General features: G+C 41.4%; 1 protein-coding gene across 2 annotated transcripts in view; it reads right to left on the minus strand.

Annotated features, from left to right (window-relative positions):
* TRIM44 (tripartite motif containing 44) overlaps window positions 1–27,461 on the minus strand; it is a 149,471-nt gene that overhangs the window by 59,317 nt on the left and 62,693 nt on the right. For both annotated transcript variants that reach the window (XM_054972722.1, XM_054972723.1), the window contains exon 4: window positions 18,351–18,370. In XM_054972722.1, coding sequence (XP_054828697.1) covers window positions 18,351–18,370 — 20 coding nt within the window. The remainder of the gene's footprint in view (window positions 1–18,350; window positions 18,371–27,461) is intronic.

The raw sequence follows: 27,461 nt of genomic DNA on the forward strand, positions 1-27,461 counted from the left end.
CCACCAGTAATTTGTTAAGAAGGGGGGGGTGGGGATTCTAGAAAAAGAAAGGATTTGGGTTTTAGGAAGGGAAATTAAAGCAGAATGCCTTTCTCACTGAGAGTCAAGGCAGATTGTGATCTGGTTACTTCTCAACCTCTGTATAAAAGAAGATATTCCTTTGGTCAGTGTGGCAAGTAGACATGGGCAGGAATTGAAACATGAATCAAATTTCGTGATGAATTGGGCTGATTCATGTATCATGAAAACGTGTTTTGTGGGGCCGCGTTTTTCATGAAATCCACGATTTTGGGGGTGAATTTGTTCGATTTAGGGCTGGATCAATGGGGGGGCAGGGGGGTAGTCTGCCACCAGTGCCGCCAAAGAGGGGGTGGGGGGCGCAGGCCAGTGTGGACAGCTGAGCAGAGGGGGGAGGCCGCCCATGCCATTCACTTGCCCTGCAGGACAGGAAGCGCGTGGCAAGCCGGCTGCCCCCTCAGTTGGGCAGGTGAATGGCACGGGTGGCTGCTGCCAGCTCCATGGTGGCAGCCGGTTTGCCATGCTGGCGGCACACTCTGCCTCTGCATGATGACGTCACAGAAATGACATCATCATGCAGCACTGGGAGCGCGCACGCTCTGCGCCCTCGGGGAGCTGGACTTGGGTTGCCCTGGGCACCGGCAACCCTAGATCCGGCCCTGGTCCAATTTGTGAATGCTTTGTGATGCCAGACAGGCTGGCGCCAATCCATTGATTCCCTAGGCAACATAGGCTTGGAATGTCTGCAGACCTTTTGTTGCCATGGAAAGTCCAATCTTAGCCCACATAACCTTGATAGGCAGTTCTCCCTCTCAACCTGAGAAGTCCCCTTCTGTTCTATGAGAGCAACAAGCAGGGGGGAGATGCACTTTCTGTAGCCATGGGAACACCAACTTCATCCCTCCAAACCTTGTTAGGCAGGTCTGTCTGCCAACCAGAGAGCTCCTGTTCTGCTCTATGTGAGCATTTCTTATATAAGGCTCAGCTCCTTGCCTCCTGCTTTCAGTTCCATTAGACAGAGGGAGAGGGAGGAGCTGTTTCTGGGATTTGGAGTGAGAGAGAGTGGATTTGGGAGCTTTTGGCTGGATTTGCTGCTGCTTCAAAAGAGACTGAAAAGCGTCTTTCTTATTTTCTGCTCTTGTCCTTGCTGGGAAGGTTGTTGGGTGAGGGTGCCTTTTTTCTTCCACCTCACCCCAGTCTCAGGGCATTGCCTAGATCTGGGGCCTAGCTTAACAGAAGCCACCCCCTCAAGCCTGTGGCACCTGGGGGGACAGAAGGGAGGTGGTCTCCCAGTCAATGTATTGCAATCTTCACCAAACTTGGAGGGTGGATGGAGGAGAGCCTGTGTCATGGGTCACCCGGACCCTGACCCAGAGCTGTGTTCCAGTGAGGACTATGCAGGAGCAAGGGGGCCTATTATAGCCAATGAGGGGACTCCTCAGGAGAAGTAGAGCCGAGTGTAGCTGCGGACTACTCAGAAGGAGGGAAGTCCCAGGCAAGCAACCCCGAGCCAGTCAACACTGTCAATCAGGGAGAACAGCTGCTGGAAGAGCAGAGCTCACCGGCAACAGCGGAGGCACCAACACCGTCAGGCTCACGCGCCACTGGCTCCTAGCTCACCCCCACCCAGGGAACACTGCATGAAGCAGGAGATGAAACTGCAGGAAAGGTGACCAAGTGCTTGTTTCCTGAGCCAGTGCCAGCTGCTTCTAGAGAGTGATGATGAGTGAGCAAGGAGCTCTCATGCAGCTGGCTATGATCAGCACCTTAACTATAAAGGGCAGCACAGAAGAGCTGCAGGGCATGGAAGCAACAAGTCTATACTCTTGATGCTGTGACCACTGCCTGAAACTTTGCCTGAATCCTAGTGACCTTGGACTGCGTTGACCTAGCTCTTGCCTGATTGTTTGGACTTACCAGTATCAGACCATCTGGACTCCCTCCTGACCTTGCTTACAGACTTGCCCTGAAACAATGTTCCTATCAGCTGGATTCCTGTCCCTTCACTTTGAAATAATTCTTGACTACTCTCCCACAGCCAGTACCCCTGATCATCTCACCCCGCATCAGACAAGACCACCTGTACCAGGCTGCCCTGCCCGCGACAGCCTGCTGAAGTCTCCCTGCGAGTTTGGCATCTCTGGGTATGAAGGGGGCCCCGGGATCTGACGAATCACAAACCTAATGAATCGTTTTGTAAAACGGGACAATTTTATGAAAGTTCGTGGCTCATGGAATGCAACGAACCATGAAACTCAGGGTTCTTTTTTTCCTGTTTCGTGCCCATCTCTAGTGGCAAGTACTTCCTCTTATTAATAGGAAGTACTAGATCAATGATTCCCAACATGGTGCTTATGGGTACCATAGACAAAGCTTCCGTGTTTCCTGATGCCTACTTTTTTCTTCTCGAAGGCATCTTTTCCCCAAAACTGAGCCAGTTCTGGGTGTTCTTCTCATCTCTGGAGCAAGAGGTACTTCAGAAGAGCCCAGGAGGCTTTTTTGTGTCAGCAAGCAGCACCCATTTGAAATAGGGTTCCCTACTGCCCCCCTGCCACCACTCACCTGGCTAGCAGGAAGGAAAGGTGGGGGGAGGCAGGCAAAGTATTAATTTTTAATTTTTTAATTTATGTTATTTATATTCCGCCTTTCTCACTGAGACTCAAGGCAGATTACATAGTGTGAGATTAGTACAATTAGTGGCAAGGACAAGGGCAGGCATTTCCATACAGTGTCAAGAACATTTCCATAAACAATGTCATAGAGTAAATGAATACAGTTTCAAGAAAATTTCCATAAACAATGTCAAAGGGTAAATGAATATAAGCTTACAAAGATATAGTATTAGCAAGGATACAGTATGGGGTTGAGGAAATGCTGAAACAGAACGTAATCAATTCTAGGACTTACATTGGACAACATAAAGCACAGGTAGAATATAGGAGTACATATTTAAAGCAACAGATAATATGTAAGGCAACATAACAGGGAAATCTATGGTTTCTAACTCATTAGCAAAATATCTGGGATCCCTTTCCTACAATACTACCCTCTTAGCTGAGAAAAAAGACCTTTTTGAATAATTCAGTTTTGCATTGTTTGAGGAAAGCCAGGAGGGTAGGGTGCATGAGCATGCTCTGCAGGGCTTGAAATGATGTCTGTTCTGGTTCAAACCAGACCAGGCAACCCTGATTTGAAAACAGCTGCATCTGCAGGAGGATACTTGGAATCTCTGAACATTTTCTGACTGGCTCCAGCCCCCATAGCAGGCATTTTGTAGTAGTACCCATTACCCACTGTTTTCAAAACTCCAAAAACACCTGCAGCCTCAATAAGATTGGAGCATCTTGTACTATATTTTACAAGTAGTGAAATACTTGTTTTATCATGTTTTTATCTATATTTGTATCCCAGCTTTCCTTCTAATGAGACCTGGGTGACTTACATGCACGTTATCTGATTAATCTTCAAAAATAATGTTGTGAGGTTAATTAGGCTGAGAGATTACAACTACTCTGAAACATTCAGTGCATGGCGTGTGTGTGTGTGGGGGGGGGGTCTTGAGCTAGAGATTCTGGCAGAAGAGAACAGATACCACATCTCTGAGTATTGTGGTGGCCTGTAAGTAGCGGAAACTTGTAGCCTGATATCTGATGAACTGCAATGCAGTCTCCCCAGATGGTTAGAGGGTGGTACCGCATCTTTCATCTCAGTGGTGTCCAGGGGACATTAAGAGCCCAAAGGGCCCTATTAGACCCTATAAAGCTGCTGACTCTGTATTGGCTTCTTAATCTGAGCAACTCACAAAATGATTCAGAATTCCAGATCGAAGCCCTATGAGCTTTATAGCAGAGCAGGGATTTGGACCCAGGTCTGCCCACTTAAAGTCCTTCACCATCACACTAAATAAGATGCTAGTATGCCTCAGCACTGCCTCTTCTAAAAGAGGTGTTGGGGAGACTGCTGCAATTTATCTCATGAAAAATGTTAAGACATGAGCTCATCCTACAGCTTCTAGCAAAGTTTAACATTATAAAAAACGTTACAGGTACACTTTGTCCCTCTCTCCTGCCTCCCTCCATGCTTATATATCATGAGCTTCACTAGCTCCTATTTCAGTAGATCAGGTTAGTTAACCCTGCTGTGCAAAGTTTATATCCATGACATTGAACGAAGTGGGCACTTTGTTATCAAGCAGCTATCAGGAAGACAGTTAATGTCACATCTTCAACAGCTAACACAAAAGATCACACTGTTTATTTCCAGTCAACAAATTCAAAGTACTATTCCTCTGGCCTTTGTACATAATTGCTAAAGTGGCTTAGAAGGACCACTGATATGCACACAACATACCATGAAAGAGCAATCTACCCTTGTATCATCCTCATTGTGACTGGAGTGCATGAGAAGTTACCTGATCTGCATTACATGCGGTTGAATAGGTGCCTTTCAAAACTGTCAGGTAAATGGACCTTTATATACAGCACTCTAGTCTCTACCTTTTTTCTAATACACCCCTGCATTTTGTCCTTCCAGCGGTGAAACACCTCTTCAGGAGCTTGTCTGCCTGGATTGGAACAGCACTGTGTCTCATTTCACACTACTTTGCAAGCTGCAGACACTTAAATGGCTACAGCAGGGTATGGCACACCAACAGCATCTGTGCCCTGCCTTTTCATCTGTGCTGCTCTGCTATAATTACTGACGTCCCCCTTTCCGCTGCAATTATCTCACCCCCCTTAATGATCAGCTGTGGAATTAAGCTGATTTTTCTCACTCTTTTCTTGTTGCCATGGCAACAACTGGCCTGCACCTGCCACTGGATGAACAGTGGCACTTTGGGGGGGGGGGGTGCCACAATGGGAGCAGTTATGGTTCCTTCCTAAAAGCAAAACATTATGAGTAAATTGTACAGAACAGTTGCAGAAAGGGAAGGGGGAGGAAGGAGGGGAAGAGAAATGAGATGCTGAATATATGAATAAAGAAAGTTTATGTGGCGCTTAAAAGAACATAACTTCCATTTCCTTGTTATCTTATGGCTAGACCCAATATATCTCTACAGATCTGTTTAATAAAGATAAATTCTGAAAGAGAACAAATGAGGAATAAAGAAGATGGAGTAGGGTGAGAATACTGAGTCCAACATATAAGACTCAGGTTCAATTTCCTTGAAGCCATGATGACTCAATGGATAACTTTGGGTCATTCTCACTGTGTACAGACAAATGACCATTTCAGCACAAGAAAAGTAACTTTCTACTAACTACTATCATGGTACCAGCCTTGATCCAGAAAAAGTGGTTTGATAACTGCACAGACATTCTCAAGGAGAGTGAGGCATGTCGATTTTTCTAATTTCTAATGCAGTTGCTTCCCCTAGCACTGTGAAAGTCAACATGGCCGTTAGCAGACCATTTTGGATTCATCCATGCCGGAGGACATAGCCTAGTACAGCTATTATCCATGGACACCCAGCTACTCCCATCATTACAGATGAGCTTATGCAAGGTATACGCAGTGCAACAGTAGGTACCTGCATTTGTGGACAGAAAACAGGAGATTCTGTACTCACATCCACTATGTTAGATGGAATGTCTGCATTGAGAAAAGAAATTTTCATCCCTCTGCAACCCCTACCCTCTTTTATATTATCTTCAGAATGGAAGATTCTTTTTCATTTACCGTGAAGCTTCCTTTCTCTGTGGTCTGAGAGTGAGGCAGTCAGTCCTGATTCTTGGGTAGCTCCTCCTCCTTTCCAGCAGGGTCGGACAAACTTGCGATCCTAGGGGGAGGGGCTCCCCTCAGCTCTCCAGTTCGTTTTCAAGCCCGGAATACCCCTCCAGTCTCTTTGCCTGTCAGTAACTGAACTCACAACTAAAAGACACTCAAAGAACAAACATGAACAAGGAACAAACTAACTTGAACAGATTCCTAATCCCTTCTCTCACCCTTCGCTACATAGTTGGAACAGGTGAACTCTCCTGCCAGTCCCCCATATATCTATTATTAGTGTCAATATTCTTTATATTAGGGTGGGATTTGGACTGCCCCACTCTCGGACCACAGAGAAAGGAAGCTTCATGGTAAGTGAAAAAGAATCTTCCATTCTCCCGTGGTCCTGAGAGTGGGGCAGTCAGTCCTGACTCTTGGGATATATATCTAGCAGTGAATCCCTGGGTGGGAGTTTATCATGTAGATCTACAGAACCTGTTGCAGTACACGCAGCCTCTGCAGACGCCATCTGATCTATTCTGTAGTGTCTAGTAAAGATATGCACCGACTTCCAAGTTGCCGCTCTACAAATCCTTTCCAAGGATGGAAAAGATCTGTAAGCCGCGGAAGTGGCCGCCCCCCCGTAAGGAATGTCCTGTGATCCCTGTGGGCAATTCCACTTTCCTAGCCCTGTATGCCAAGACTATACATTCCTTAATCCATCGACTCAATGTGGAAGTTGATACTCTTTCATCCATAGAACAGTTTCTAAAGGATATAAACAGATTCTCAACCTTATGGATATGCCGAGTCCTGTCTATGTAAAAACTCAGTGCTCTCTTGACATCTAACTTGTGCCACTCCCTTTCCCTGTCATGTTTTGGATTAGTACAGAAGGAAGGCAGAATTATATCCTCTTCCCTATGAAAAAGGGAGTTCACCTTTGGGATGATAGAGGGGTCTAATCTATGCACTACTAAGCACAATGCTGCCACCTGTCTCTTCAATGTGCTCGTGCTGAGCCCCTTATCCAGTCCATCTTGTAAGAATAGTAAAATCTGTTTGACCGATGCTGTTTTTTCCTTCTGCCGCCGCCGCTGCGTTTGTTCTAGCCGCGGCTGCGCCGTCTGCAAGATTTCGGCGGCAAAAGCGGCCGCTTTCGTTTTCTGCGGCTGCCTGGACTCCCCTGAGGCTTCGCCGTGCCCCTGCAGAAGCCAGGTCCCCGCTCCTGGAGAAACGTTGGCTTTGCTGCTCACTGCTGTTGTTGCCTCCCCAACGTTATTTCAGGAGGGGGGGGGTGGAGGAACAAGTCCTTCCTTTTCCCCTGCAAGCAAGTGCCTGCCAAATTTCTTCAGTTCTTTCTTCTTTCCCTAGGACCCTTTGCTCCACAGAGCAAAGAAGTTTGCCTCCCTGCAGAAGCAGGGCCGGAAAAAACTGGAGAGCAGAGGGGAGCCCCTCCCCCTAGGATCGCAAGTTTGTCTGACCCTGCTGGAACGGAGGAGGAGCTACCCAAGAGTCAGGACTGACTGCCCCACTCTCAGGACCACGGAAGAATGCAGTAACACTCCTTATCTGTGGCGTGGATCCAATTGTGGAGACACAAACAAACACTGGTATCTCCAGGTCACTTTCATTCAAGTCATGTTTACACAGCTAATAATATATCTGAGGGGCAAGAATTGACCTTTCCTTACTCCCTGACCTTTCACAGTCTAGGAACACAATTTCGTTGTTTGTGTTTGCTTAAATATTGGCATCTGAGAGAGACCTTCAACAAGAAATACTGTTTAATTTACAGATATCTTTCTGTTACTTCCTCCCACAAACAAAATTTTAGAGAAAAAATACATACATAGATATGTAATCATAAGATTACCACAGCTATAATATTGTTTCTGCAAATAAATTCTTCCCACATTAAGAAGTTTATCACAAGAATTACTTGCAGGAGAATTACCATGAATAAATATGTCACACTGGTATGACTTAGTGCTCAAGAAAAACATGATATGCTGAGCCTCTTCATGCTGGTGAGGATATATTTTTGATCAACTGATACAAAAGCGTATATATACAATAAAATGATTTTATGTGTGTGTGTGTGCATGTGCCAAAATAATCTCTGATCTTTGGGGGTTTTGTTGTTGTTCTGTGGGACTAACACGGGCCTTATGATTCATCTGAGAAAACAAGCAAAAGTTCTGAAAAGCACTGTTATGTCCTCAAATTTGAGGAAAGGATTAAGAACCAGGGTCCTTTTGCACTTCATGACAAAAGTATACTATCTTTTGATTTGATTCCAAGCACACCCGGTCATGGAGTCCCCAGAGATAACAGATAAACTTGACAAAGGACAAGCTGTCTCCTCTGCTGCTATTCTAAGGTTGCCTACCAATGTCAACTCAGCCTCCTGAGACAATGAGGTACTCTCTACAGGATATAATACAAATCTCTGCCCAGAATTAGACTTCAGACACCAAAAGAAGACCAGGGCCAATTCCAGACGGCCCTCCCCATCCCGAAACGTCATGTGTTGTCGTGCGGAAAACGTGATATTTCACGTTTTCCGTGCGACAATGCGCGACGTTTCAGGATGGGGAGGGCCGTCTGGAATCGGCCCAGGTAAAAGAGAAAGAGAGCCTGGCAGGTGCCCATTCTAAAAAGAAAAGGGACTTTCCCCTGTTTCTGCCTTTATTTTCAGGCACTTCTGTGCCATCTAAACTATAACAAACCTATATTTTATCCATGTATAGTCTGGGGATGATAATAATACTAGTTTGTCTTAAAGGCATGTTGTAAGAATTATTAAGAAAATGCACATATAGTGATCTGAACACTTGAAATGTGCTCCAGAAATAATATAATACACCATCTGACAAAGCTTCCTGTGTATTTGGCGGGCTGCATAAAGGAACTTACAGTGTCCTCTTAGCATTGCACCTCTGTATCAAAACGCTCTAGAGCTTCCCAGGTGATCAGATCTGTAAGTGCAGGTAAATCATCAATCTGATGAATATTTTGCATTGGAACCAATGAAAGCAGAGAGACTAAAGGGGAAAGCCACCAGCAGGAACGGAATGGTCTGAATACCAAAATATCTAGGAACAATTGCCCCAATGTAATTGTACAGAACTGTGCCATGCAATGCCTTCCAAATTTAAAGAAATTCTGCAACTGTTCCCACTATATTGTATTGGTTTTGCTGTGGTACTGGGATTAGTTCCTTAAGTTAAAAAGTTCTGAGAATGCTAAAGGTGGCCATAGTTTAAATTGTGAACCAAGTCCTATATGATATAAATACACTAAATGTATATGACATATTGCAAAATGATGATATACTTTTGTCTTCTTAGATAATACACAGAATTGACACCCACAACATTATTTTAGCTTTTATCCATGGGCATTCTTCTGGCTGGAGGTATTATTGTATTGTATTCTGTCAGTGACAGTTTCTATCCTTCAGATTCATTAGGCTGAATTAGGGTATTATTTTATTTTCTTCAAAGGTTTGTATAATATCCTTGTGCAATCCGAATCAACTATACTTTATTTCAGAGATAGCTGGTTTTTTTAAAAAAAAGACAATGTAGCATATCTGAGCCACAATTTCTTCATACTATATGGTTTAGATGACCACAGTTATAAAAACAGGGAATTTTTGAGGGGCCTTGCCATAATAAGGGATTATAGGTAACACAAAAGTCCCTTAAGTTACTTTTTCTTCCCTCTTTGTAAGTGACCTAGCAAAACAAAAAAAAGTAAACCAATCATGATTATATTTCCAACTGGATGGCTTCCACATTTTGCTTCTTCTCAGTATGCCAAGATGCAATCTTATGCCAGCTAGCCAACCCATGTGCTTATTGAAGTTAGCTAAGTATCTTACACATAATACAGACACAGAGGGTATAACAACATGTGCTGAAGTTGTCATTCTCCCCTTCGCCTGATGAAGAATCCAGCCTGATGAAGAATTCTGGAGATGTCAAAAGCTTGCACAATGTTGGTCTTGGTATTGCATAGATTTTGGTTTTGGATTTGGCAAACCCCCCTAAATTCAATTCAGTCAGTCTAGTTACTTATCCCATCCAGCACACACCTGGTGTAATGGCAGAAGTTCATTTTTGCACAATGAGATCAACAGATGTTATTTACAGTTTGTAAAACACTAGGAACAGGGGGGGGGGAGTATTGTTCTTTTAAATTGGAACTGTTTAGCTTTTTGCCTTTTTTCCTCAAGCAAAAAAGTATGACACTTCTCTTCGGTAAGAAGTAAAGAGTACTTTATTTGAATGCTTCACCAGACAGTCATTCTTTGCTCATTTTCAGCTTTAATCTTCCCTTGTGTTAGAAATTTTATAAGATCCTAAACTGGAAATCAGAGCCAAGAGGATTCATAAGGAACAACATTCCTAAAACCAAATAATCAAGGATTATACTTTCAGAATTAACAAAGAGGTAGCATAAGTAAGCACCTGAAGGAGTGTTTACAAGTTAAGACAGAATTGGGGTGAAGGGCAGTGTGCTGAAGCTTACAAAACATTTTTGATCTCCAAGTTGTCAGATGCTCAATAATGAAGTACTGCTTGGCAATCATTTGGAATTATCAGGGCACATATGTAGAAATGTGACACACACACACACACACACCCCATGGAAGAGCAACAGATGAAGGAAAACACTTGCTCAGAGATGGTATCCAACTGTTTGGAGTTTTTGTTTTGTTATTGTGCCAAGTTATTTTGGACTGCTCTCAAGATGACAAATTGTGTGGCTGGTCTGGGTCATAGAATTCACTGGTTAATAAATTCCTTCCATTAGCTAGAAAGAAAAGGGGTACAGTGGGGAGTCATGCAAAAGCAATGCTATTCAAAGAGCAACAAACCAACTGGGTGTGAACAGAACATTTTATGACCCAGGCAGTCCAATTTGATGGTCCAGTTTATATATACATGTGTGCAACCCAGTCAAAATCCTATGCTTAGATGTGCAACTGCAAAGTAAAAGCACCAGTACTGTAACTCCAACATTGCTGACAGTACTTAATGTGTTCTGACCCATATCCTCTGTACAGACTGCCTATATCTCTTGCACAGTCATAACATCAGAGCTGCAAAACTGCTTTGTATCATTGTGGCTATTAAAGAAGTGATGGCATTCCCATCCAATTTGGCATTAAGTTCTACTGTGTTGAATAACACTATATAGAGAGTGTACATGATTGTACTTTTGATGCAATCCTATCTCATTCTTATATATACTTTCACAATAGAGGAGCCCAGCTCATTTCTAGTTACTGGCCCATGTGATGTTTGTGTTCATTGTATTCTAATCATCAACATGTAATGTTTCAAATGTTTGCATTTTAAAAATAAGCAGGAGTTAGCAGATACTCTCAATCTCATTGTGACACCAGGAGGACTCCCCAGGACCTCCATAGGGCTCCTATACCAGCAATGGCAGACCTTTCTTTGCTTACTTCGTTTATGAGTCTCAGAATAACAGTGTGCTCTACAAAATCTATCTGATATACTAGTTTAACATTTAGACTACAATTTCAGATGTGATACCTCCTCCCATCTGTGAATTCTGAGGCAATACATTAAGCTGATTATATGTCGCTCACTTCTGGAAACTCTCCTTGAACCAACAAGGAAAACAAAATCTACAATATTTGTTTATAAATATTTGATGTTGGTTAACAAATATAATATACAAAGTCTCGGGAATGAATGAAATAAGGAGCTAGATCCCCCTGTCCGGGGTCTGGATCCCAGCCCCCAGACTTGGTAGGAGGGAACAGCAGGTCAACCGGGCTGACGGGCAAACAGAGGGGGCAGCCAGCAGCCAGCAGGTCAACTGGTCAGCCAGCTGACAGCAGGTCAACTGGTCTGACTGGCAGGCAGAGGGGGCAGCCGGGGGACAGCAGGTCAACCCCTCCCACAGGCAAATGGAGCCAGAACCTGCTGGTGCCAGGGGCAAGGGGCAAAGGCCCAGGGCCTCAGGAGGCAGGTGGAGACAGAGAGAGGCCAGCGAGTCCCACTCCCCTAGGGAAGGAAAGGGGACTAAGCAAGGCGGAAGGGGGCAAGGGCAGAGGGATTGGGGGCCCAGCAGTCACCCACCCAAAGACCTTACCTGAGGAGGAGAAGCAGCAGCAGCCCCAACAACCCAAGCCACGCCCCAGCTAGAAAATAGTAGCCTGGCCCAGGAGTTGCCAAAAGCCAAGCCACTCCAGGTGGGGCTATTGGAGGCACTCTGCAGGAAGCCCTGGGCAACCAGCCAAGGAGCCGCAGCTGGACCCACCTTCAGCCATCAGCTCAGCCAGGGAGGCCGGGCTGCTAGCCAGGGGACTGCAGCTGGACAGGCCTTCAGCAATCAGCCAAGGCAGGGAGGCTGGGCAGCCAGGGAACAAGGCACAGCTGACGCTGGTCAGTGGGGCCAGATCAGCTACCCCAGCTGCAACTGCTTGGTGCAACCCAAGACCAGGCTGGAAGAGGGGTGGGACGGTAGAAGGAAGCCCTATAAAAGCTGGCTGGGAAGAGCCCTGAGGTGGTGGGTGTGAGTGAGGAGTGATGATGTGGAGTGAGAGCAGTAAGATGCAAGGGTGGAGGCTTGGAGGAGAGTTCTGGAAGGAGGAGATGAAGGAGGACGCAGAGGGTAAGCAGGCCAGGTTGAGCAGGCCAGCGAGTGGACTGAGAGGGAGTCTGGGTGAGGTATACCGCCCCTCCTTCCACAGAGCAGGGTCCTGCAGAATCCCTGGCCCCCCTATGATGTCAGGAGCAGACCGCCCAGTGCCACGCCCAGCGGCAGCGGCGGCAAGCCCTGACACCCCCAATTTGGCCTTAAACTCTATATATGTTGCTTCTATGGATTTTAAACTTCAACTTACTCAACAAAAAGCTGTGTATAGGGTATACTAGACACCACACTGCCTTTTTTAGCAAAGGATTAAGCACAGTGTCTGGTTGTAACTTGCAGGGAGCATTGCTCCTTGGCATCCTCCTCTATGCTCTGCAAGGTCCCTAGCTCCTTGGTTTATCAGGAAGCCTGATGATATGAAATGGACTGGAAGATGATTAGAGTGACGCTGGAAGAAGACCCAGGATGAATTAGACAGAGCCCATCATAGATCCCATTTGCAGGCCTATGAGGTGGTGGTGATGGCAGTCAATAAATCATTTTGTAAGCTGTCTTGAACTATGGGGAAAGTCAGCATATACATGTTTTAATAATTAAATAAAATAAATTCAGCGCATGCTTTGGGCTTTTGCAGAGGAAGTCATTACTCATATTAATTTGGTATTGAAACGTCATTGATTTTTGAGGATGTTTATGTTATATTTGCCTGTCTCCTGGAGCCTAAGCAGTGGTCAACAAAAACGGATCTTGGGGGGGGGGGAAGCGATGGAGTGGGAAGTTTGAAAGCAAGCAGCACTTTTCTGGCTGTTTGCAAATGCAAACAATGTAACCAACCAGAGAGTATCATGAAAGAACACAAGTACCACCGAGAAATCATGAAAACTAAGAAAAATGCCAATATACTAACTAATATATGGTGAATTCTATATAATATATTCAAAACATCTCGTTTAGTCAAACAGTTTTCACATAATAATAACTCCGCTATTGGACATGTATCAAAACCACCCGAGGTGGTATAAAGTGCTAGTGCAGAATTCATATAGCAATGTAAGGCTCCTATGGACAGTATATAATATCAGTAATCAATATTGTAAGAAACCACTAAAGTGCTATGTGCATAAGCAGCAATAAATACAATACATCCTTGTTTACACAAATGAGGTATCAATTAACATCATTCATGAAAATGTTTAGTCCATAGGAAATCCGTTGTCAAGACCAGCTCAAGGGTGCTCTGAAGGAGACAAAGATGTATCCAAGTTGATCTTTGTGAATATGAATTCTGCACTAGCACTTTATACCACCTTGGGTGGTTTTGATGCATGTCCAATAGCAGAGTTATTGTTATATGAAAACTGTATGACTAAACGAGATGTTTTGAATATATTATATAGAATTCACCATATATTAGTATATTGGCATTTTTCTTAGTTTTCACGATTCCCTGGTGGTACTTGTGCAAATGCAAACAGTCAGAAAAATGCTGCGGGCTGCTCCTGCTTGACCGGGCTTGATTAGGATGTTTATTTCGTATTGGAATCCTGAATCGTACACTCCTACTTACAACTTTATCAATATTTGAACGTATGGCATATAGATGACAATTGTATATACGGGCTTATTTTTCAGTATTTGGAAACCTTTTATAGATGCTTAGGTGCCACTATTGTTGCTATTTTTTATTTCTATTTTGTATGACATTTACTTTGATTTTTAGGAACAGCATTTAATAAAAAAAATATATTTCACATACTGATTGGCACATAGTTGCTGAATGAAGGACAACAGTAGTAGCTACATCAGATCCTTTTAGTATTGAATGATTTCATTTACATCTAGTTGTTTTAAATCCAATACTGTCTTAATTCAAGCAGCCTTTGGCACGGAGTCTTTGTTTCTCCCTCTTTATAATTTGGAGACAGGCCTACTATGAAGGCAGAAAGCTTTTGCCTGGAGATTGTGTGGCTTTCCATGTATTTTTAGATTTATTTGTCAAAAGGCTGTATGGCTATGTATGAACTCCTTGCCTTCTTAAGCATTATGGAAAGGGGGCATTTTATGCAAGCCAGTAAAGTTCTATGAACATTTTGCTCGTATCCACTTCAGAAATAGGTATTAAAGAAAATGGGAAAAAATGAAACTGTGAAAATGCTTGGCAATTCCTAGAATAATTAATGTTGTTTAAAATTTTTGCTCCCAAACAATATTATAAAGGCTCCCAAACAAATATTATAAAGAATTACTAAGCTCTAGTTAAACTTCCATTTCAGGCACATCAACTGGTTCCCACCCCAGCCAGGTCTAATCAAAACAGAGACAGAAGAAGGACAGATGGAGAGACAATGGACAATTACTCCCTAGTGAGAGAGGCAGGCTATTAACTCAGAGTCAGTCTATGTAAGGTGAGTAGATTGGTCCCATTTGTAATTTCAAGTTCTGCTGAGATTCTGTTAACAACGTATTACTGTCGCAGAGAGAAATTTAGTGAGCCTAGAACTCCCCCAAGGCTGCAATTTTTAAAAGATGCCTGAAACTCTTCCTCATGATGCATTATTAGTAATAATATTTTATATAATAATGAAGGTCAGGGACAAAAGTTCAAGCATTGTTGTTGCCCAACCATGTTAAAGCTACTGGCATGTGGCAAATAGCCTACATTATCATAATACAGAAAACAACAGACAAGACTGTTATAAAAGGTACAATATTGGTATGCAAAGTTTGTCCTTGTTTCACCTCACCACTTCATTGAACCCTTGTAGTGGACTTTGTTACTAGTTGAAAATGTACATAGTAAGAAAGCTGCAGTAAGGAAAATTTTATACTCCCCAAATTTTATTTGTAGTGCCTGTTTGTCTGTTTGAAAGTATAGCACTGACAACATATGAGATATTAACACAGCAGAGGCAATTTTAAAAACTTTTTAGTGAGGAAAGAGGTAACAAGCAGAGTCAGACGGAAAGATTAAGATCACTTATATGACACTCCACAAAGTATTCCAATAGGAAATAAAGCAACTGAGTAAAAATGTGATTCCTCTGGGATAGAATGTGATGTCACAAAGAATACAAAACCCTTAAGATTTTACTTTTGTGATACATATTCACATGTGAAAGTCTTCTTACATGGAATGAGTTCTCTTATATATAATGAGTTATATGGAGAGCTCTTGAGGAGAGGTTTTCTATCAATGGTGAAAATATGCCAACTATAGACATCGTCCATAGCATCAGCAAAGATGGGAACAATGACATTTTAAAACAGCAAGGACCTTCTGTGAGGTTAGATTGCTCTCACAATGGGCCAAAGTCCTCCTACGGCAATGATGTCATCACAACTTTGAATAGCTTGGCCAGGGATGGTATTATCCACCAAAATTCTGCAAACATTCCAAGGGCCAAGCTACACATGACGAATGACACTTGAATGGCAAGTGGATTGAGTGGAGGGCAAGTGAACAGGGAGAAATACACTTGCCGTTCAAGTGTCATTCGTCATGTGTAGCTTGGCCCCTAGACTACATAATATCATGTCAACTACATAGTCATTGTGGTCTTTTTTGTATATTACTTTTTAAAGGAGCTGCTTTCTAACATTATTATTGATATCTGTGCTGGTGCCATGTCAAAACACCATGAACTACTCAACATATTGAAAATTGCAGGAGTTCAAATGAAATGGAAGAGCAACACAAACAAACTATTGGATACCAACAAATACAGCTAAGCATCTCTTCCCTGAAGGTTCTGCACAATTCTCAGTCTCAAAACAGAACTGAAATATCAAGACCTGGAGCGAAGACACCACAACTCATCTATATTATTTGCATGCCACCATCCTGTTATCTTAATCTGTTTCCCTTCCACCACTACCAACCCACTGTGGATAGTTCCCAATGGAGCTTACTCACATAATTGAAAATGTGCCCCAAGAACAAAGTAGAAAAGCCCAACCTTATCAGAGATGAACATGTACAATACTCACTTGCATATTCATTTGACTGGCAATCTGGAAATCATAAGCATTAGGAATGCCAAGTTTGCCATATACTGTTAGAATGTGCCCTTTCTCCTACAGAGAAAGTATAAGCTTATGAAAGATAAGACCCATTGGGAGGCAAGGAAGAAGCAGAACGATCCATCCAGTCTGTCAGCCTGCACCAAACTCAATGTCAAAATAGTGGAAGTCACATTGATAAACTTAATAAGGACTGCATCAAGCATTGTCCAAATGAATTCCCTATTCCCCACTGCAGTACTGCAGGCAAATATAAAGAATTCTACCAGAAAATAAACACAACAAAGCTCAGCATATACTGGAATAACCTTCCCATGAAAGGGCTGGAGAGATCCACAGAGAAGAAAAATATGCTGTCAAATTCTGTATATTTATAATAGCTATTCCTTTGGCAATAGCTAAAAACAAAAACAAAAAAAAATTGCATGGGAAACAAAATCAAAGTCTCTTACTTCAGGGCATAATAATATGTGCAAGTTAGCCTTATCTATCCTCTGTTCCAGGCACAAGTTACTGTTGCACTTGCAAGTTAATATTCATATCAGGGAAGTCAGTATTCGGATAAAACATGACAACTTATATACATTACTAACTGATTTTGAACATTTATATGCCATCTTTCCATTAAAAAAGCACAAAACAGTTCATCATGAATGATACTAAAACAAATATAGTAATTTTTTAAAAAATGTAAACACCAGAGTAAGAGTTTAATTTTAAAAGGCCTTCTTAATTTTTGTTTTAAAAAGTCTCCAGCTGGTGTTAAAAGAGGAACAGGTGCAATTCCCAGTTCAGGGAACTCCAAAGACTAGGAGTTGCTACCAAGAAAGCTTCTGTGTAGGTCTCCACTAAACATACCTCTGTAACAGCAGTATCTCAGAGGGGAGACCACAAAGAAAGGCCAGTTATCACACAGAGGCAAACCACCTTTACCTTTGATTGTCTCTTGCCTTGAAAACCACATGAGACGTTGCCATATGTCCCCTATGACTTGACAGCACTTTACACCAACAAATCTCCCCAGGCAATCTGTTTGGCCAGGTGTATACTGGTGGAGACAGTCTTTCCCGTAATAAAACACTAAGAACTTTAACAGTCAAAACCAGCACTTTGGTTCCCAGTTTTTTTCTTCTGGGTTCAGTACAATACAGTCGATACACAATTGGTATTACATGTTCATTATGGCAACTAACATTCAGGTTACCGCGTTCGGAATCAGTGGAAGTTTCCAAACTGTCTTCAAAAACAGACCCATGCAGATTATAACAGGAATTGAGCCCAGTGGTACCTTAGAAACCAACAAGATTTTGGCTGTCAGTATGACTTTCTTGAACAAACTTGCTGGTGTTTTAAATACACATACTTTCTAACCAGTGGACAAAATCCTTTTAGCATTTGTTGTGAGAAAAGTGCTGCTGTAGGAAAAGTGTTAAACACAAGGCTCATTCTCCAAAGAAGACTACAAACAGTAATGTCCAATTGTTTGCCCATATCTTGTGATTACAAACTTCAAACATGTAGCAAACAAAAAAGCGCACATATTCTAGAAATTCACAGAGGAAGGACACTTTCTGCATCTTTCTCCTAAATTAAATTATGAGCCCAAGAATCTACAAAGCTAGGATCCAGCATTCCACACCATGCCTTACATGACTATGTGCATATCCCACCCCCACCCCCCACCCTGCCCAAAGGAAATGAGTGAAACTGGGGTTTGATATGTTGAACTGCCTGTGCTTACCACTGATGATGAAAATGCATGTAAGTAAAATAACCTACCAAACCCTTGATTGTGGGTCTTTGATTTTAATGTAAGTGATTTGACATTTAGGTTCTACAGCTTCCTTTCATAAAGCAGTGTCCCAGTAATTTATTCAAAACATTACAACTTCCCACCCTGAATGTAATTTTACACATAACATGGGGTAGAGTAGATGTGAGAAGAAAGGATATGATCTTACCTGGTTTCTTCATCTGTGCTCTATAGAAAGGGAAAAAAGAAAACATTGGGAACAGCACTGTGAACATTTATTTTCATGCTTAGACTAGTGTGAATAAGTAATATTTGACAGGCACATTCAGGGCTTGCTGTTTAATGATGAAATAGAGCTTCTACTCGGCTAATGGAGGTCATCATCATTATATTTCAAGCTGTAGGCTACACCTGACCAAGAGGGCAAAAGGAACTGCACATTTATTATTATTATTATTACTGCCTCAAGCCCAGTCTCTCTCCACAAGTGATCATCTCAGCCCTTACCGGTTAAGTACACTTCAGCCCTTCACACCAGATTCTCAGGTCATTCTGGCTAAACCAGAATGGCTTTAAGATGCTATCTGTTGAAGATAATACCTCCCCATCCCCTACCATAATGACAGGTTGATCATACCTATCTAGTGATAGAGTGGCAGATGGTTTGTAATTGCATCAGGCCCTAATGGTACCAAGCTTTTCTTATTATGGTAGTCTGTATGGTGTAGTGCTTAAATGACAAATACTCACAGTCCCAAACTCATTGGGCTGGATCTTCATTTCCTTCACAACGCATGGGAATTTATAAAGGATACACAGGTGTTAAAATACTGTGATAAAGAAAGACACTACCCAAGCACTCATTAAAGCTCCTCAATCTGTGTAGAGCATTAAGGACATTTTATATCACATTTGGAGAAAGGAAAGGGCATTGCAATAATCAGTTCTTTGTAAATACCACTGTGGAGCTATACAAGTAACATTTTCTCTTCCATAGGTAAAAGGGCAACATTAAGCAAGCTTTGACATCTGCTTGCTTTGAAGGTCTGATAAGGAGAAGATATAATACTAAAATTTAATAAGAGCCCTGAGCCTGCTGGAAATGTGGGGAGGGCGGAATAAAAATCAAAAATAAATAAATAATAAATAAATAAATCTAGGCAACTCAGCATATCTATGACATTATTAAACAAATATGTTTTTAACTTCAGCAATCTATGCTTTCTTACATTGTATGTGTTGTGTACCTGGCATTTCAAAAACAAGATTGAACATTACACAGGCAGGCCCTGGCAAACGAGCAACACAAAACCTATAGCTCAATGGCAGAATATACGCTTTGCATGCCAAAGCTCCCAACTCAGTTCCTGACATCTCCAGTTAAAAAGATGTTTCAGAGAAGCGCTACCAGTCACAGCAAACAATAATGGACTGACAGTGAAATCCTAAGCAGAGTTACTCCAGTCTAATCCCAGTGCAATCAATAGGTTTAAATTGGAGTAACTCTGCTTAGGATTTCACAGCAAGGGTGTGAATCTGCATAAAGCAGCTTCATACGTCTGAAAGACCCTGTGTGAGCAAATGAGCAGGTACTTCTTCCCATTTAGTAGAAACAGCCTTTAGAAAGCAGTATATAGCACTCTTTCTTTACCCTGAAAATCCAGGGTAACCATACAAAAATAGTAGATAACATGTATAAGCTTGTTATATAAGCATATTGAGAAGTCTTCAAACATGGTACACCTCCATATTAACTGAGAATTTAAAGTATTTAGAAATAAATTTAAAATTGGACTTCCTGTTTGGGATCCATGGAGGTCTAGCACAGCTCTGGGAGCAGAGCTGACCGGGCTGCCGTTTTTAGTGACCGGCGGGGGCAAACAAGCCCGCGGTCCCCTGTTCTCAGGCGGAGAACAGGCTTTGAACGCTCAAGTACCTCAGGGCGCGTTGATCTCGGGCGAGGGGGGGTTCTGCGCAACGGACTCTCCCCCGTCCCTTGAGGTCCCACCCTAAGACAGGTCAGCCTATATCTCTGCGGCAGTTCTGGGGCCAGTGACGGCTGGCATAAGATCTACATGCCCAAGCATCAACAGGAGGAAAGAAGGTGAAAGAGAACCTGAGTTTGAAGCAGTGATTACAATCCAGAAAGACGTTTGAAAAGGTAAAGATCACTATCTCTTGAAACGGGATGAATTACTTAAAGTAAAGAAGCATTAAAGGGGACTTTTAAACTGCAACAGTTTGATTAAAAGTAGAGGAAGACTCGGCAAGAAACAGATTAGTAAAAGGACTAAGCTAAAAGAAGTAATTAGAGAAATTGGAGGATTGTTGTTCATACCTGTGGTTGTGAGGAGATAATAGACTGTGAGAAAGCTTCTACCATCGCGAGAGCTGCTGTGAGGAGACGGGAAACAGGAAGTACGTAATTGTGATAGAGCTGCTGGAGAGAGACGGCCCTAAGGCAGACTGGAAGAGGGCAATCGCCATCTTTGAAGAGGGAAGGGCACGGGCTTCAGCAGAAGAGGAAGTATGCCATACTGGATTACAAAAATATAGAAAAACCATAGAGAAAAGACGCCCGGCATTTTGGATTTTGTAAGTGCTTTTTTTTTCCTTTTGAAACCGGGACATTTGAATTAAATTAAATTAAAGGGACACTTAGCCAAGCGCCACGGAGTTAAGGAAACGAGCAGATTCGTGGGAGCGAGGCAAGTCAAGCCCCACGATGTCGAAAAAAGAGTGGCAGACGGCTATGGAAAATTTAGACAAAAGATTTTCGGAAATGTTAAAGGTCCAGCAGGAGCTGGTGAAAGAGATCAAAGAAGTTAAAGAGACAGTTAAAAGTGAATTGGCAGAAATGAAAAAGGGAATGGAAGCAACACAGTAAAAAGTTAACGTGGTGGAGAAGGCGATGGAGAATCTCTCAGACACGCAACAGACAGATATGAGGACGATGAGGGGCAGAATGGCTATTGCGGAGAGCAAGTATATGGAAAAGCAGCTAAGGTTTCGTGGTTTGCCGGAGATGGAGGGAAAGACAGCTCAAGAGCAAGTTGCTGAAGTGTTAGCTGGATACCTGGGGAAGGAAGAAGAAGAAATCGTGGCTATCCTAGATGTGGTGTATCGTATAAACTCAAGACTTGCGACCCAGAGGAAGTTACCAAGAGACGTGATTGTGCAATTTACAACCAGAAATATGAAAGAAATGATTGTGAGCAAGCAATTCCAAGACCCATTGGAGGTTGATGGCAAGACGGTGATTATTATGAAGGAGTTACCTAGATCGGTGTTGCTTGATCGGAAAAAATCAAGCCTTAGTCCAAATTTTGAAGGACATGAAAATAAGGTATAGATGGGAATTACCGGAAGGACTGGCATTTGAGTTTGGAGGAGTGAAAAAGCGCATCAGATCTGAATCTGAAATGGAAAAGTTTATGAGGGACAATGAAAAGGACTTACCAGCAATATGAATATGGAATGAATATGGAATGTAAGGTTATATCTTGGAATGTAAATGAACTTAATTCACCCAATAAGAGAAAAAGTACTTTTCACTGGCTATTAAAACAGAAATGTGATATTGTTTGTTTACAAGAGACTCATATTAGAAAACAGGATGTAAAATATCTAAAACTGAGCAAATTGGGCACTCATTTTGCAGCGGCCACAAAAAAGAAAAAAAGGGGAGTGGTCTTGTATATTAGAGAGGAGCTGCAGCCAAAGTTAGTGTTTAAGGACCCAGAAGCCAGATTTTTAGCGGTGGAATGTACATGGAATTTAAAGAAAGTGCTGGTGATTGGAATCTATGCATCTAATGGAGCAAAAGAAAGCTTCTTTGAGGATTTGAGGAAGCAATTAGATGAACTTTCTTACGACCAGATAATTCTTGCAGGAGACTTCAATGGAGTTACAAATTTGGAGCAGGACAAGAAATCAGCAACTGCACAAAAGAAAAGAGGACTACTACCAAAAACTTTTTTTGCATTAATGCAGCAGGAAACTTTGGAAGATGTATGGAGAATACAGAATCCCAAGGGCAGACAATTCACATTTTTCTCCGCAAGACACTCTACTTTATCATGAATCGACATGATCTGGGCCTCAAAGGGCTTAGTGTTATGGACTAAAGAGGTGGAAATAATGCCTATGGTAGGCTCAGATCACAATCCAATTATGTGGAAGTTTGGGAAAACAACTAAGAGGAAAGGATGGAGAATAAATGAGGACTTGTTGCAAGAGGGAGAAAACTTGGAGATGTTGAGAAGGGAAACTAAGTTCTTCATACAATACAACATGAATCGAGAAGTACCAACCAACAAGGTATGGGATACCTATAAGGCAGTAATTAGAGGCATACTAATGGACTTAAACGGAAGAGCCAGGAAAAAACAAGAGGAGAAGAGACAGGAGATTACAGAGAAAATAAAAGCCAAAGAAATACTACTAAAGAAAAGACCAGGGAAGAAGAAAGTTTACCAAGACATTAAAATTTTACAAGAACAGTTGACAGCAATGAATAATAAAGAACTGGAATGGAATCTGAAGAGAATGAATCAAAAGTCGTTTGAAGGAGCAAATAAACCTGGGAAATATTTGGCATGGCAATTGAAGAAGAGAAAGGAGAAGAAGACAATAAATAAAATATGTGAGGATAATAAAGTATATCTGGAACAGACTGCCATTAGTAGAGCCTTCTACAAATTTTACGCTAAATTGTATAATAAAAAAGAGGTGAATAAAGATTCAATAGCGACATATCTGGGGAAAATGAGGCTCCCAGTGATCTCGGAAGATTGGAGAAATAAATTGAATAGTGAAGTGACAGAGGAAGAGATAAGGAAGGCAATACAGTCAACAAATCTGGGTAAGGCGCCAGGGCCTGATGGACTCACAGCTAAATTTTATAAGGTAATGGTCAATGAACTGGTGTCATTCCTAAAAGAAGTGATCAATGGTGTTATGAGAGACCAAAGAATTCCAGATACTTGGAGTGAAGCTAATATATCATTGATCCCTAAAGAAGGACAGGACTTGACTAACGTCAAAAATTACAGACCTATTTCCTTACTTAACAATGACTATAAGATCTTTGCGAAGATCTTAGCGGAAAGAGTAAAGGGATGGCTATCTGAAGTTATTGGGGAAGAACAAGCTGGTTTTTTACCGAATAGACAAATCAGAGACAATTTAAGGACAGTTATAAATGCTATTGAATATTATGATAGGCGTTGTGATAAGGAGGTTGGGTTCTTCTTTGTGGATGCTGAAAAAGCATTTGACAATTTGAACTGGGATTTTATGTTCGCCACTATGGAACAGCTACAGTTGGGAGAAAGATTTATCAGAGCAGTAAAAGAAATCTACAGAGACCAGAGTGCAGCAATTGTGGTGAATGACGAGGTGACTAAGAAATTGACTACAGGCAAAGGTACAAGACAAAGTTGCCCGTTGTCTCCACTGTTGTTTATAATGGTTTTGGAAATTTTGATGATACAGATCCGAGAAGATAATGCAATCCGTGGAATAAAGATAAAAGACTTTTCCTATAAGGTCAGAGCATTTGCAGAAGATATAATGTTAATTGGGGAAGATCCAATTGAAAACATGCCAAGGGTAATAGAAAAAATCACAGAATTTGGAGATTTGGCAGGTTTTTTTGTAAACAAAAATAAGTCAAAGATACTGTGTAAAAATATGACTAAACAAAAACAACAGCAACTTATGGAAATAACAGACTGTGAAGTAACAAATAAGGTGAAATATTTGGGAATTGAACTGACTGCAAAGAATATAGATCTATTCAAGAACAATTATGAGAAATTGTGGACTCAAATAGAGCGAGACTTGATTAAATGGAATAGATTGAATTTGTCATGGTTAGGAAGAATTGCAGCAGTCAAGATGAATGTGCTGCCAAGAGTGATGTTTTTGTTACAGACAATACCAGTTATTCGGGATTCCAAGCAGTTTGAGAAATGGCAGAGAAAGATATCGGACTTTGTTTGAGCAGGCAAAAAGCCTCGAGTGAAAATGAAAGTGTTACAGGACGCGAAAGAGAGAGGCGGAATGCAACTGCCCAACCTAAGACTTTACTATGAGGCAATCTGCTTGGTTTGGCTGAAGGACTGGATGATGCTTAAAAATCGCAAATTGCTGGCCTTAGAGGGATACAAAAAAAATTTGGATGGCATGCATACTTATGGTATGATAAAGTAAAAGCGGACTCTATGTTTTTACACCATTACATTCGGAGAAGCCTCTTCACAATATGGAAAAAGTACAGAGATTACCTACAAGAAGGAATTCCCTCCTGGGTGGTTCCTTATGAAGCGATAGATCCGAGAACTGTTGATAATGAACAACAGTGTTTAACGTATAAGGAGATAACACGAATAGAATTTTCTAAATTAAGAATAAAGACGCAAGAAGAGTTGTCTCCAAACTATGACTGGTTTCAATATAGACAGCTCAGAGACCTTTATAAATCGGATTGTGCCAAGGGAGGGATAAGAATGGAGAACTCGGACTTGGAGGAAGTAATTTTACAAGAAGACAAAAAGGAAATTTCAAAGGTCTATAAAGTGTTGTTAAAATGGTATACTGAAGAAGAGGTAGTTAAGGTGCAAATGGTGAAGTGGGCTATAAATTTTAATAAAGAAATAACAATGGAGGCGTGGGAATATTTGTGGAAAAATACTTTGAAGATTACGACATGCACTAACATTAAAGAGAATGTCTATAAAATGATCTATCGTTGGTACCTGACACCAAAGAAAATTGCGCTAGGGAATGTGAACACGTCTAATAAATGCTGGAAATGTAAAAAGCATGAAGGATCTTTGTACCATATGTGGTGGACTTGTGAGGTAGTCAGGCAGTACTGGGGGGAAATAATAAGAGTAATAAGTGAGATTTTACAGTTTCAAGTTAATAAGAACCCAGAACTCCTGCTACTGAACTTGGGAATGAAAGATATTCCAGCACAACATAGGACATTGCTTTTTTACATGACAGCAGCGGCTAGACTTTTGTATGCGCAAAAGTGGAAAGTACAAGAAGTGCCAACTATCGAGGACTGGATTCACAAATTGCTGTACATGGCGGAGATGGATAAACTGACAAGAAAACTAAGAGACCTTGATCCAGGACAGTTTAACACAGATTGGGAGAAGCTGAAACAATATTTGGTGAAAAAATGGGAGGTGGGAGGAGAACTGTGGCAGTTTGAAAATTATTGAAGAAAAACAAAAGAAGAGAGAAGTGACTATACCGGGGGGAGGAGAGTTAAAGAAGAATTACTAAGCAATTATTCTATTTGATTATTCTATACAGTATTAAGTAATAGTTATTATGTGATATATAAGAATAGAAATTAATTAATTAATTATGTTGCTGGCAGATAGGGGTGTAATTGAGAATTAACAGAATTAAAATTCATGAATACAAGAAGGGGGGGAATGAGAAGTAGCATATAGAATATAGGTTAAATTGATTGACTTATGCTGAAGGTATTTTTGGTTATAGCGATATTTAGAAATGTGCAGAACATGGGTCAAATTGATTGACTTATGTCGAACGTATATTGTGTTTATAGGTATATTTAGAAATGTGTAGAATATGAGTCAAATTGATTGACTTTATGTTATAAAGATAAGAGATATAAGAGATATAAGAGGAAGTAAAGAGTAACATATAGAGTATAAGTTAAATTGGTTGACTTATAAATGTATTCATCACTTATGAGTACTCAAGTTATGTATAGGGAGGGATAAATTGTTTGTCCCATATTGATGACATTAGAATGAATAAGTTAGAGTACAGGATATTGAGAATATTACCAGTATTATTACTATTGAATAACATGCCAGGAATGTATTAGTTAGTTGATAAGTGAAGGGAAATTGACTTAGTACTGTGTTATAATAGACTAGCTTAGAAGAGTGTGAAAGTATATGTTTAATTGACAAAATAAGTTGAAATGAGTAGGGGAAGAATAGACAAAGGGTTGGAAAACTGTTGGAAGTCAACAAACGGGGGGGGGAGGGAGGGGGTTAGAACTGGAATATTAAAGTAATTTGATTGTTATAAATGACAAAATATTTCTAATTCCAATAAAAATTAAAAAAAGAAAAAAGAAATAAATTTAAAATTGAATCTATTTGTTACGTCATTTCTCATGTTCTGTTCTTCTCTGGTTCCTTCCTGAGTTACAATTCTGCTTAAAATAATTCTTCTATACTTTTAAAAAAAACCCTAGCATTGTTCTATAGTAGAGCATCTGCCAGACTTTCTATTTCTTTGTGGGTTTTTAATGTTGTATATTAAAAGTTCAGACAAAAGGAAGCACTGCTTCACCAAACACATAATTAAATTATGGAATTCCCTATATTGTACGTGATCACCATTTGCTTAAATGGCTTTTAAAGGCGATTAGATAAATTAATGGAGGCCAGGTCCATCGATAGCTCTTAGCCAGCACAGCTAAATAGAACAGAGATATTATATGGCTAGGATCTACTGAGGGATTACCCAAAATGATGGGGGAGGCGATTTTTACTGATTCTCCCTTCCTGCTACAGGCCTCACTGCTAATCCTGGAGGTTCCCCCATCCCTCAGGAGCAGAATTTGTGGGGGCAGGGGGACTGGGGCTGCAGCAGAATAAGGGAGGTGAGGTAGTCATGCTCTGTAGATGTAAATTACAGGTCTGTCAGTGGAAATTACAGGTAGATCCAAACCTACATGTGAATTCCAGATGCTTGGGACAATTATCAGGGAAAAGACATCACTTCTATAGTCTATTGGTAAGTGCCAATAGGCACTGGATTAGACAGATGTTTGATATAGATATAGAAAAGCCCCAATTTCAAACTTTACACACTGAATACATAATAGATACATAGTATCCAATTAGCCAATTCCCCAATCTCATGTTGGCTTCCAGCTTTAAACATTCAAATGTCAGGACCACTTAAGGAGAGTGCTACGGGCCCAAAAAGGTAAACATTTTTCCTACTGCCCCACTACATATCTGCACTTGGTGTGTGGTACAAACCTCATCCCTTGGCAGGATGATGCAAACAGCCAGGCTACCGCAGGAAAAGAGAATGCTCACCCCTGGGATACTTTGGTTGTCTATATGGACTCAGAGGGCCAAGCTACAAGTGACGAACGACACTTGAACGGCAAGTGGATTGAGTGGAGGGCAAGTGAACAGGGAGAAATACATTTGCCGTTCAAGTGTCACTTGTAGCTTGGCCCTAAGTTACAACATACTGATGTTGGGAGAGGGTGGAGCCATGAAGAGCTGGCATCTGAGGT

The sequence above is a fragment of the Eublepharis macularius genome, chromosome 2 (assembly GCF_028583425.1).
Source record: "Eublepharis macularius isolate TG4126 chromosome 2, MPM_Emac_v1.0, whole genome shotgun sequence".
NCBI classification, from domain to species: Eukaryota; Metazoa; Chordata; class Lepidosauria; order Squamata; family Eublepharidae; genus Eublepharis; species Eublepharis macularius.